This window comes from Apium graveolens, chromosome 1 (genome assembly GCF_009905375.1).
Source record: "Apium graveolens cultivar Ventura chromosome 1, ASM990537v1, whole genome shotgun sequence".
Classification (NCBI taxonomy): domain Eukaryota; kingdom Viridiplantae; phylum Streptophyta; class Magnoliopsida; order Apiales; family Apiaceae; genus Apium; species Apium graveolens.
The window spans coordinates 129,065,122-129,078,587 of NC_133647.1; the positions used below are offsets into that span (position 1 = coordinate 129,065,122).

Consider the following 13,466-nt stretch of genomic DNA (forward strand, 5'->3'; position numbering starts at 1 on the left):
TGAATTGTTCCTTGCGTATCTTTGAATCACTACCTGAACTTTGTTTCCTTAAAATCTGAATTAAGAATGAGTTTTGACTTGAAAAAGTCCGAATGATTTCAAATGCCTGGTAATGATAAAATGAATTTTAGAAAACCTAATTATTTTTCCAACTCAAGGTTTTCCAAATGAATTCTTGATGGATTGGATTGGGACGTAAGAGGCTAGTGGGACTAGTCCAGTCATGGTAAGAGGCTAGCGGGGCTAGTCCAACTTAAGGCTGAAATTATGCTGAATGGTACCTTAAAGACCGGAATGGAGGTCGATACGGGCTGATCACCCGTATATAATGAAATGGAAAGATAAAGTGATCCAATCAAGGGTTCTAATTGATTATTTAAAAGGGAACTGAAACTTTTGTTCAGTAAATTGATTTTGAAAATGAAAATGGTTTATATTGCCTTGAAAAGAGTTGATTATGTTATTATGGAGCTTAAAGCTCGAGAACCCTGATTCTTGAAATTGTTGATCATATGATTGATTCTATATCTTGAATACTATTGCTTTCCCCTATCAAAAGATCTATTTTGATCCTGCAATGATTTGTGATGAATGTCGTCTTTCGTCCTGCTTTGAGCCTTGTTCCTTGAAAGCCCCATACTATTCTTTAGAAACCTTTCCCTAACCCAAAAAGATGGAAATCTGCCACCTAGATTAAATATAGTAGAATTCCCTAGTTTGTTAAAGCATATTGTGATTTGATATTATAAAACTGCTATATAGTTACTTGCTGAGTTTCATACTCATTTGTTTTGTCTTAATCTAACCATGGCAGTTAAGCGAGAAGATGGCCAGGCTTAGGCGCACTGCTCGTAAGAGCGTACCTGGTGGTCCCTACCGTGTTGAGGGGTTCCGGTTGCCAGAGCAGGTAGTGGTAATCATGAGTGAGCTCGCACCTAGAAAGAAGTGTATAAAGATACAATGGGTTATCTGTCGGTTCCCAGCCGGAATCGATGTTGGTTATCTAATAATATTTTGGGTTTGTAAGTTACATTTTATGATTGGTAGTTATGATCTAGTCTCATACTTTATCCTGTTGATCCTATTAGTAGATAATCGGGGTTTATGCATATTTAATTATTAGATTAGAGGTGTGTCAGTCCTCATTTCCTAACCCCGAGGTTGAGGGCATCACATAATTCAGTGATGAAACGCCTATAAAAACCCGCATGACCGAGAAAACTGCGAATTCCCTTAACAGAAATAGGTGGAGGAAGATTCTCAATGACCCCCATCTTGGTTTTGTCCACCTCAAGACCCTTACTAGAAACCTTGTGCCCGAGAATAATGCCCCGTCGCACCATAAAGTGACATTTTTCTCAATTGAGAACCAGATTGGTCTCAACACACCTCTTGAGAACATGTCCAAGATTTTGCAAGCATTCATCAAATGAATCGCCAAATACAGAGAAGTCGTCCATGAACACCTCCATATTCTGACCAATCATATCAGAAAATATGGCCATCATACATCTCTGAAATATGGCTGGTGCACCACACAGACCAAAAGAAACTCGTCTGAAGGCGAAAGTACCAAATGGACAAGTGAAGGTAGTCTTCTCCTGATCTTCTGGGGCGATACAAATATGATTGTAACCCGAATAGCCATCCAAAATACAGTAGTACTCATGACCAGACAATCTATCAAGCATCTGGTCAATAAAGGGCAAAGGGAAGTGATCATTCCTAGTGGCCTTGTTCAGTTTCCTGTAGTCCATGCACACTCTCCACCCCGTGACTATTCTTGTAGGAATAAGCTCATTCTTCTCATTTGCTACCACAGTAATTGCACCTTTCTTTGGCATACATTGAACCGGGCTTACCCATGAACAGTGAGAAATAGGATAGATGATCCCTACATCTAGCCACTTAAGAATTTCCTTCTGCACTACTTCCTTCATGATCGGATTAAGTCTTCTTTGCTGCTCGACGGTAGGATTTCTACCTTCCTCTAGCAGAATTTTATGCATGCAATAAGAAGGGCTGATTCCCTTGATATCTACTATAGTCCAACCAATTGTCGATTTGAACTCTCTCAGAATCCTCAGAAACTTTTCCTCATCACTAACTGAAAGGTCGGATGCAATAATAACAGGCAAAGTAAATGCATCACCTAAAAACGCATACCTCAAGTGCTCAGGTCAAGGCTTAAGCTCAAGAGTGGGAGCTTCCTCAATAGATAGTTTGAGGCGTTTAGGAGCTTTGTTCAATTCCTCCATTCCAAGAGATTCAAAAGGCATATCAATCTTCCTCTTCCAGAGAGAAGCATTCAAATATTGTAATTATTCTTCACCTTCGTCATCTTCACTATTTGAATTTCCCAGTAAGGTTTTTTCTAAGGCATCGGACCTTAGCAATTGATCAAGTTCTGAAGTAACCACAGAATCGACCAACTCCGCCTTTAAGCACTCCTCATTTTCCGTAGGAAATTTTATAGCATTGAACACATTAAAAGTTACATCCTGATCCAGCACTCACATTGTGAGCTCACCCTTCTGCACATCTATCAAGGTTTGGCCAGTCGTCAAGAAAGGTCTTCCCAAAATTATAGGAATCTTCTTATCCTCCTCGAAATCAAGAATGACAAAATCAACCGGGAAGATGAGTTTATCAACCTAGACCAAGACATCCTCCACAATACCTCACGGATCGTAATAGGACGGTCCGCCAATTGCAATGTCATATAAGTTGGTTTTGGATCAGTAAAGTCCAACTGCTTGAAGATTGACAAAGGCATCAGATTAATTATAGCTCCCAAGTCACATAAGCATCTGTCAAAAGACACTTTTACAATAGTATACGGAATAGTGAAGCTTCCTGGATCTTTAAGCTTCGGAGGCAACTTCTGTTGCAGCACAACACTGCATTCCTCCGTGAGAGCGACTGTCTCCAAATCATCTAGCTTCACTTTCCGAGAGAGAATACCTTTTATAAACTTTGTGTAACTAGGCATCTGCTCAAGAGCCTCAGCGAAAGGTATATTGATATGAAGTTTCTTGAACACCTCTAGAAACTTCTCAAATTACTTATCTAGCTTTTTCTTCTGCAGCCTCTTAGGAAAAGGCGGTGGAGGATAGATCTGGTTCTCCCCTGTATTACCCTCAGGAGGAGTGTGCTCAACAGTAGTCTTCCTTGGTTCCACTTCTACTTCCTGCTGCTCTACTTCTTTCTCAGCCCCAGCTTCTTCAGTCAACGCTTGAGTTTTTTCGGGATTCGCAACCTTTCCAGACCTCAAATTGATTTCCTTTACCTGCTCCTTAGCTTCCCTCCTTCCTGGCACTTCAGTGTTACTAGGTAGTGTACCAGGCTGAAGATTTAGCAAGGCATTGGCAATTTGCCTAATTTGATTTTCCAAGGTCTTGATAGAAACAACTTGACTCTTACACATAAGATTCAACTCTTCTAATTCAGATTTTTCATTAGCTTGTTGTAGCTGAAGTTGCTGTCTTGGTGCATATTGCGGTTGCTGAAACCCATGGGGGTTGTACTGCTTAGCTGTAACTGTTGATATGGCTGTTAAACCGCATTCTGAGCATTGCTCCAACTGAAATTAGGATGATTACGGTTGTTGGGATGATAAGTGGCTGGCACAGGCTGCTGCGAACGCTGAAAGTTGCTCACGAACTGAGCTAATTCACTAGAAATTGCGCACTGATCAGTCTCATGAGCACCAGCATAAAGCTTACAGACACTAGCGATTTGATTAACCTCATAATTAGCAAAAGTGTCCACCTTCATCGTCAAAGCCTTAAGTTGGGCAGCTATAGCAGTTGCTGAATCCAACTCTAAAATTCCTGCTACTTTTCCCTGAGTCAGTCTATGGGAAGGATTCTGGTACTCATTAGCAGCCATCAGTTCAATCAATTCATAAACTTCATCGTAGCTCTTAGCCCACAAGGCTACTCTTGATGCTGCATCGATCATGGGTCTAGAAGTAGCACCCAATCCATCATAGAAACAGTTAATAATCATCCAATCAGGCATGCCATGGTGTGGGCACTTCCTTAGCATCTCCTTATATCGATCCCAAGCCTCACACATATATTCTCCAGTTTGCTGAGCAAACTGAGTAAGAGCATTCCTGATTGCAGCAGTCTTTGCCATAGGGAAGAATTTATTGAGAAACCTTTGAGCAAGATCTTCCCAAGTGGTGAGCAAGATCAGGCCTGCTGGTAGAGAATGTAACCAACACTTAGCTTTGTCCCTCAGAGAGAATTGGAAGAGTCGCAGCTTGATAGCATCTTCAGTCACATCATTGAACATGAACGTATCGCAGATCTCGATGAAATCCCTGATGTGCATGTTATGGTCTTCAGTAGGAGAACCCCCAAACTGAACTGAGTTCTGTATCATCTGAATCGTGCTTGACTTGATGTCAAAAGTGTTAGCCCTGATGGCTAGCCTGATGATGCTTGACTGAATGTCATTGATCTTAGGCTGAGAATAGTCCATCAAAGCCTTAAGATTTTCTGCTTGATCTCCCATCTCTACTGGTTCCTCAACTTTCTTTTCTTCTTATACCTTCTTTTATTCTTCAAAAACTTCCTTTGGAACCACCACAACTTCTTCCTCAGTTTTATCCAGTGTTCTCTTATGAGTACGCGAACGCGTATGCATACACCCTCGCTAGAGTACCTGAAATAAGACAAGGAAACAAATTAGTAACAATGTCTGAGTCAATGAACTTTAACGACCACTGATGGAAAATACATAAACTAAAAATTAACACTACAGTCCCCGACAGCGGTGCTAAAAACTTGTTAGTCTCTAAACACACGCTAATAATACACGCAAGTATACGCATTCGTAAGTAGTATAAGATATAAATCAGATTCGTTCCCACAAAGACTGACCTGGCAAACTAATTAATTTATACACTTAAGCAACAATGTATGGTTATTATTCAATGCTAAGATGATAACAAATTGAGGTTGTTTATAGCTAAGAATTAAACTAACAATTATAACTAAGGGAATAAGATTAATTGAATTAATTTATATGACAGACATGGGATTCTAACTTCATTAAATACTTCATTCAATAGCCTTTTCGTTCTTAACCTTAGCATGTAATGGTCATGACACTAATCAGATAACACGAAACTGATAAATGCCAACTTTCGTTACACGAATACCATACTACAAGACATCCACAAAAGAGATAGAAGCTGAATAGACACCATTTATATTGAGACACTATATGTCTATATAATTTGACAATATAACAGTTTAAGCACAAGTTATCTATCTTGATTACATAGGGCAAGTAAGATGGTTAAAATTACCCATATATCATGCATAACAAACACATGAACCTATGCTAGCATGTCAAGTTCTAAATCCTTAAATTCACTTTCGCTTCATTAAGAATTAACACACTATCTTATAAGTTCGCGACGCTCATAAGACGAATACGCACAACCAATACTAGGTTATCGTACAATCACCACACACTAAGGCATCAAAAAAAATCAACTAAAGAAATCCATAAATAAATCCGCTAGAACCCCACGATAATGATTAGCCCATAATCGGACTCATCATCAACGTGGGTTCCGATGAAAGCATGGTATAATAAACGTAGTCTTTATAACGAATAATCAAACAAAGTTAACACAAGAGTATAGGTTCAACAAAACAAGACACTAGCATCCAAGATTACAACTCAAAACAAAGATTCACAAGAATAAACTAGATCGTCTTCGCCTTTGTTGAATTATGCTATAGGTCCTTGTCGTCTTCTCCTCAGCTCTGATATGTCTCTGACTTGATATCTTATGAAAAATGACCTAAAGTTATTTATATAACAGCCTCATGCAATGTAGAAGTCTTTCTCTCAAAAGCAAAATAGAAACATGATTTCGTTGTCCTGACACGGCGCGGGCGCACGCTTGATCAGTGCGGGCGCGCTGGCTCTCTGATGTTTGGGCGCGGCCGCGCGCTTGATTAGCGCATGCGCGATGGGATTTTGCCAAAACTTTGACTTCTTCTTTTTCTTGCAGATTTGAGCCGGTCTTCGCGAGCTTTATTTCTTGGACACCATCCTAACACCATATTAGCATCAAATCAATGCTTATTCACCTGATTCTCAGATTAATTCCTAAAATGCAAAAACACTAGAAAATACGTTAAAACACCAATAACTTGAGTACAAATACACCAATTCAAAACTTTACGGAGCATAATAAAGTGTTATAAATGCCACTCAACAGTTGTTAGCAGTTAGGTTTGGGCTGAATTGGGGCTTCTGTACAAAAAATCCAATTGGGGGGTTTTGAAGATTTTTTTGGAATAGTGTTGAATCAGGGGTTTCAATTGAACATTATTTTTGGTGAGGTATGAAACCTACATTTAATTTCAGGTATCTTATTATTTTAGAGGTTTTTAATAGGTTCAGGATTAATGGTGTCGTTAACTTTAATATTCAACACGTAAATCATCCTCTTCCAACACGTATATCATCCTCTCCGTTGCCTAGGACTTGAAGTTGTGGCACTTCCAATCTTCCCCATTTTCTTCAAAGTGGTTGTTGTGACGGCCTCAACCCCCGGGTCAGGAGTTGACGTCACTACCAATATCAAATAGCAAATACAACAGAATCCAATCACTTTTATTTAAATATAAACAACCCCTTCTCAAGATCTTTTCCAGGTTCAAGTATAATTTAGGTTACACACTTATTACAACCCAACTTATTTAAAATAACCTGACATTTCTAACTCTCTACAGCAACTCACAGACCACATCTAGTCTGACATAACACACTCAGAGGAGCTCAACACAGGAGTGTTTGGAAACTGGCCCTAACCAAGACAACAACATCTCCTAGGCATCTGCAATGTGAAAATATACAAAAATATTTGCAAGAGTGAGCGATCAATCGCTTAGCAGTACCACTATATGAATATTAATCCAAAATGTTTATGATAAACAATTGTATGAACATAAATCATAACTTGTTAGTAGATAAAAAGTAAAACAAGTGTAAACAGATGAAAACTGGATATATTAGCTAGCATGCTCTATAAAACATCTCATTAATTATGTTGTATAAATACCAGAGTTCAATTTTAGCATGCTACTTTCATTTCCAAATCTTCCGTTGCATCACAGGAACCATAAAACCATTTATCCCGTTACGGGGACCCAAAATCACTTGTTCCGTTACGGGAACCATAATACCTCATTCAGATATAAAAGTATTGGATGATCCCTGGTGAGACAGCTGATCAGGCTATCTCCATAGGACAACTCTATCTTGGACATCCTATGAAATTTGTTCCGGAATTCAGAGATTAGCTAGGTCCCTGTCACGCTAGGCTGGTGGTTATAATAAGGTGCGCAACCACTTCGCCTCTAACGCTATCTTTCTGGCAGTTACGGGCCCTTGCGCACACTCATCCAATTATATGTTCAATTTTTATACAGTTTCCAAACCACTTACCTATCTCTTTTCAAAACCATTCTATCACATCACACTTTCCAAAATATTTTCATTTTATTCAAAATTTAGAGATAGGTACTTTCAGAAGTTACTTTTCCCCCAAAACACAAGTTAACAAAATAATTTAAACACAGGAGATACGTAACTTAAACCGTTCTGTTCTAGTGTGTAAATTTAAATCAACAATTATTCATATATTACTGAACCATAAAGATATGGTCAGGGGTACTTGCCTCAATACGCTTTAACAACTATTACTGGATGGCTTTGCACCGACCTGGATGCTAAGGATTTCGACTGGAACCTACAGGAACCGAAATACCCTAAATTAGAAGTCTGAATATGCTTGACTATTCTCTCTAACAGTCTACCCGTACGTTAACAAAACCCGACTCGTAACATTCCTCAATATAATAATACACGTATCAATTAAGGTTCACGTTCTCGAAAGTCAGTCCGGTGTTCATTTTTAGAAAATAGATATATTTGTCTATTTACGAAATTAGGGTTATCGGTTTTAGCAAAGTATTTCATCACAATACATAATCAGGTTTCGTATATATACTTATATATAAACGATCAACGTTTCGATAGTCACTTGGTACGGCCTCGCATACCCGAAATTTAATTTTCCGAAAATCGGGCGGTATCTCCTTTATTTATCGGACTAACCCGTTGAACAACTCGACGTCAAACCAAATCACAACAGCTATAACTATAACCCAATCAGAATTCCCAACCACCGATTTCAAAACACAATAACAAAAATTCCTAAATTCTCAAGCACCATTTAAATCCAGTTACTATTTATTATTCGTATTTTTACGTTTTAATTTGTATTTTATAATTTTTATTCCTAGGACTCAGATTGTATCATTATAGTCCACGGTCGACTCGCCGAAGCTCATCGCCGATGGCGATAAAATTTACGGGTTCCCGTTATATCGGGCATTCTACGTAAATTCCATCGATTAATATATAATTGTCGCACATAATTTATTCATTTCACGGAATCAATCAAGAAATCTTTCCTGCAAAGAAAAATTAAAACAAGAAAATTTTAATTAGCACTGTTCGAATCAAGGCAACACAGGGAAACAGAATACAAGCTGCGTAAAGGAGACGCGCCCCGTGACCCAGCCAGAAAACAACCCGGCGGCGACCGGAGCATAATCAGAATCGGAAAAACACAACACAGCAGGAGACAACGTAATTGACACCTTCTATAACATATACACACATGATATAAACACACATACGCACACACAGTAATTAACACAGGACGAAAACCGACCCACAACTGGGTAAGACAACAAAACCGCGATAAGTTAACCGCCACGCGCCACCATCCTCTCCGGAAAACGGTGAGGGGCGGCGATAACAAGGAATAACAGAACAATGATTAATATTACAACGATTATACACACACACGAACCACTCACGCACCCACACATAAATGAAATCGAACATCACATGGGAAGAAGAAAAGAAACGAGAGGGAAGAGAGGCAAATAGAGAGAGAACATGAGAGAGGGTCGAGATAGAGGAGAAAGAAAAGGGGGAGAGGTGGTGTACTGGAGAACGATGGTGGCGGCGAAGGAAGAAGGGAAAGAAACGAGAGAGATTTTGTGGGAGGGATGAGAGAGAATGGAGAGATAAGGAAGGGAAAAGAAATAAAATTTGGGGAAATTTTATCGTAATTGTTGCGTTATTACTGTTTCTGACACCGTATTTAGCAAATAATTAGGAAATTTATGAATACCGATAGTACAAAATTTGTAAAGAAATCTTAAAATCCCTAGAATAATTTAAAGTAAATAAAATAACAATTTTGAAAATTTTACAACATTTTCTGAAACACGCCACGTATCTGTATTTTAGGATTAAACGAAACAACGCGCGGGTGACTCTAATCTCAAAAATCTCCAAAATAATTTTAAAATTCTCGGAATATTCCAAACTAATAAAATATGAGTTTCATAATTTCTGAAGAATTCTGGAATTAAATATTTATTTTACAATTAAATAAAATCAGAAAATCATTTAAAGATAAATAAACAATAATATATTGATTTCTAAATTTTATAAACTCCTAAAAATAATAAATAAAATTTTAAAGCGATAAAAACGATTTTAGAGATAATCCAAATATTTATGGAAATAAATTTTGAATAAAATCACCTTTAACTATAAAAACAAAATAACACAGCGTCACAACTAATTACACAAATGATCCTCGAACACCAATAATCACACATAATTAATAAAAATATTAACAAAAATAATATCCAGCAGACAGAACCCATACACATAGTTGATTTATTTAATTATTTAGTAATTACACATTTAAATGACACAGAAATGCACGAGGTGTTATATCCTTACCCCTTAAAAAGATTCTGTCCTCGGAATCTGATCTAATTAAACAAATGAGGATATTTGTCAAACATATCTGACTCTAACTCCCAAGTGGACTCTTCCACTCGAGGATTCCTCTACAGTACTTTAACTATGGGAATAGACTTATTTCTAAGGACTTGCTCTTTTCGATCTAAGATTTGGATCGGTCGCTCCACATAGGACAAATCTGGCTGAAGCTTAATTGGTTCATACTCAATAACCTGATTCGAATCGGGGATATAACGCTTCAGTATAGACACGTGGAATACATTGTGGAAATGTTGTAACTGCGGTGGCAATGCCAACTCATAGGCAACTTTACCAACTTTCCTCAATACTTCAAAGGGTCCGATATACCTAGGACTCAACTTGCCTTTCTGACCAAATCTATCTAGTCCTTTCCAGGGCGATACAGTCAGTAATACCAATGACCCTATTTCTATATCCATGTCTTTTCGATAAAGGTTTGCGTTCTTTTTCTGTCTATCTTGAGCCGCTTCTAACCTTTTTCGAATCAATACAATTGCGTCCTTGGTCTGTTGAACCAACTCAGGGCCTAATAACTTATTTTCTCCTACTTCATCCCAATAGAGTAGTGATCTACACTTGCGTCCATACAAAGCTTCGTAGGGCAGCATTCCTGTACTTGCATGATAACTGTTATTATAAGAAAACTCGATCAACGGCAAATGATTATCCCAATTTCCTTTAAAATCCAAAGCACAAACCCTTAGCATATCTTCTATTGTCTAAATTGTTCTTTCACTATAGCCATCTGTCTGGGGATGGTAGCTGGTACTCATTTTCAACTTAGTCTCTAATAATTCCTGGAATTTCGTCCAAAATCTTAAATTAAATCTTGGATCTCGATCAGACACAATTGACACAGGGACTCCATGCTTGGTCACAATTTCATCCAAGTACAGCTTGACTAACTTCTCCAAAGAGTACTTTTTATTGATCGGAAGGAAATGTTCAGACTTCAACAATCTATCAATAATTACCCAAATAGCATCATGGTTCGCCTTCATCTTTGGTAGTCCTACCACAAAATCCATCGCGACTTCTTCCCATTTTCATTGTGGAATCTCCAAAGGTTGCAACAATCCATTTGGTCTTTGATGTTCTGCCTTCACCGTTTGACATACATGACATTTGTTAACCCAATTTGCAATTTCCTTCTTCATTTCTGGCCACCAAAAGTTCTTCTTCAGATCTTGATACATCTTAGTGCTCCCCGGGTGAATGGAAAACTTGGAATTATGAGCTTCCCGCAAAATCTCATTCTTCAGTATAGTCACATTAGGGATCCATATTCTTGAGGAAATCCTGAACATACCCTTGTTATCCTTTTGTGTACAAAGTTTTTCTCCAGTTAAACTATCTAATTCATGATTCATTATTTCTTCTTGAGACTTCTTAATCTTGTCCATCAATTCCAGCTGAAAAGTGATCTCATACAATTGTCCTTTATTTTCAACTTGCATTCGAATTTCAATTTCCAGCTTTTCCAATTCTTTTACGAGTTCCTCAGAAACTTTGATCGCATTCAATCTTTCCGTCCTGCTCAGGGCATCTGCCACTACATTGGCTTTGCCTGGATGGGAGTTAATTGAACAATCGTAATCCTTAATCAGTTCTAGCCATCTCTGTTGTCGCATGTTTAGATCCTTCTGGGTGAATATATAATTTAAGTTTTTATGATCCTTGTAATTCTCCCATTTTTCTCCGTACAAGTAATGTCTCCACAGCTTCAACGCAAACACGATCGCTGCTAACTCCAGATCAAGCACCAGATACTTTTTCTCATGAGGCTTTAACTTTCTAGAGGCATAAGTAATGACTTTATCATGTTGCATCAACACACAACCCAAACCTTTCAAAGAGGCATCACTGTAAATTATAAAATTTCCCGTTTCATCTGGCAATGCTAGCACTGGAACTGTTACTAACCTCTCTTTCAATTCTTGGAAGCTTTCCTCACACTTCTCGGTCCAGATAAATTCTCATTCTTCCTGGTCAACTTGGTCAATGGAGTCACAATCTTGGCAAAATCCTTTACAAATCTTCGATAATACCCTTTCAATCCAAGAAAACTTCTGATTTTCATAGGGGTCTTCAGTTTTCCCACTTGGATACAGCCTCAATCTTTACGGGATCCACTTTAATTCCATCTTTTCCCACTACATGACCTAAGAATTGAACTTCATCCAACCAAAATTCGCACTTCGAAAACTTAGCGTACAATAACTTCTCTCTTAGCCTCTGCAGGGCAATCCTCGGATGGTTAACATGATCTTCTCTAGTCTTCGAATAAATAAGGATATCATCAATATATATAATCACAAACTTATCCAAGTACTTTTTATACACCCAGTTCATTAAATCCATAAAAGTGGCTGGTGCATTGGTCAATCCAAACGACATCACTAATAACTGATAATGTCCATATCTGGTTCTGAATGTAGTCTTTGGTATATCTTCAAGCTTAATCTTCAACTGATGGTAGCCCGATCTCAAGTCAATCTTCGAGAAATAACACGCACCTTTAAGCTGGTCAAACAGATCGTCTATCCTTGGTAGGGGATACTTATTCTTGATGGTCAACACAATCTCATACTTCCATCCTTCTTCTTTACAAATAATACTGGCGCACCCCACGGAGATACACTTGGCCGAATCACACCTTTATCCAATAATTCTTGAAGTTGTTTAGCGTGTTCTTTCATTTCTACTGGAGCCATGCAATAAGGAGCCTTTAAAACTGGTTCTGCTTCGGGAACTAAGTCAATAGAAAACTCGATCTCACGGTCTGGTGGAAATCCTGGCAACTCTTCTGGGAAAACATCAGGAAATTCTCTTACTACTGGAATCTTGTTTAGATCAGGTATTTCTTTCTCAATGTCTACTACATGTTCTAAGTAAGCTTCACATCCCCGTCTTAACAATTTCTTTGCCTTTAATATCGAGAGAAATTTCTTTTCTTGCCTTTGTCCTTGATAATTCACCTTAACATTATCCTCGGTAACCATCATAATATTCTTTTTCTTATAGTCAATATTTTCCTTATATTGGGACAACCAATCCATTCCTAAATTCACGTCAAACTCTCCTAGCTCGAAGGGTATTAGGTCAGCCGAAAAAGAATGCCCGTGGATTTCCAATTGACACTTAGGGAAAAACTAACTCACTGAAACTCTATCCTGACTGGCTACTTCTATAGTCAAAGGTTCAGCCAAATTTTCTAATCCATTTTAACCACACAATCCTTTGATATAAAAGACTCAGATGCTCCCGAATCAAATAAAACTTTAACAGGTACGGAGTTGAGAGAGAGCGTACCTGCCACTATGTCTAAGTCTTGAGCATTGGACCTTTTTGTCATTTTGAAAGTTCTGGCTTTAGCTGTGCTGGATGCCGGTCCTTGAGACGCAGTACCTTGAGGAACTGTCTTATAATTCCGAGCAAGGTGTCCCAACTTTCCACAGTTGTAGCGAGTAACTGCGGGTTTCTCTGAATTGCACTCTGATGCGTAATGACCCTTTTGATGACATTTGAAATACTGAACATCCCTTTTGCATGAG

General features: G+C 38.3%; 1 protein-coding gene and 1 non-coding gene across 2 annotated transcripts; one reads left to right on the plus strand and one right to left on the minus strand.

The window, feature by feature from the left end:
* Positions 1-4,021: 4,021 nt before the first annotated feature.
* LOC141680259 (small nucleolar RNA R71) lies at positions 4,022-4,128 on the plus strand. The gene has a single exon (XR_012558298.1). It is a non-coding gene; the product is annotated as a small nucleolar RNA R71 (small nucleolar RNA).
* A 5,849-nt stretch (positions 4,129-9,977) lies between these two features.
* LOC141706431 (uncharacterized) lies at positions 9,978-12,971 on the minus strand. Its single transcript, XM_074509197.1, has 3 exons — positions 12,539-12,971; positions 11,222-11,479; positions 9,978-10,456 (listed from the first exon to the last, which is right to left on the minus strand). The coding sequence occupies exons 1-3, from the start codon at positions 12,969-12,971 to the stop codon at positions 9,978-9,980; spliced, it is 1,170 nt and encodes a 389-aa protein (XP_074365298.1).
* Positions 12,972-13,466: the final 495 nt, after the last annotated feature.

Coding starts and splice junctions, on each gene's coding strand:
- LOC141706431 (XM_074509197.1), bottom strand. CDS start 12,971: ATGGATTGGTTGTCCCAATATAAGGAAAATATTGACTATAAGAAAAAG. Junction 11,480..12,538: donor GCCAAGTGTATCTCCGTGGG/GTGCGCCAGTAT, acceptor ACTCCCATCCAG/GCAAAGCCAATGTAGTGGCA. Junction 10,457..11,221: donor TACACAAAAGGATAACAAGG/GTATGTTCAGGA, acceptor GGGATGAAGTAG/GAGAAAATAAGTTATTAGGC.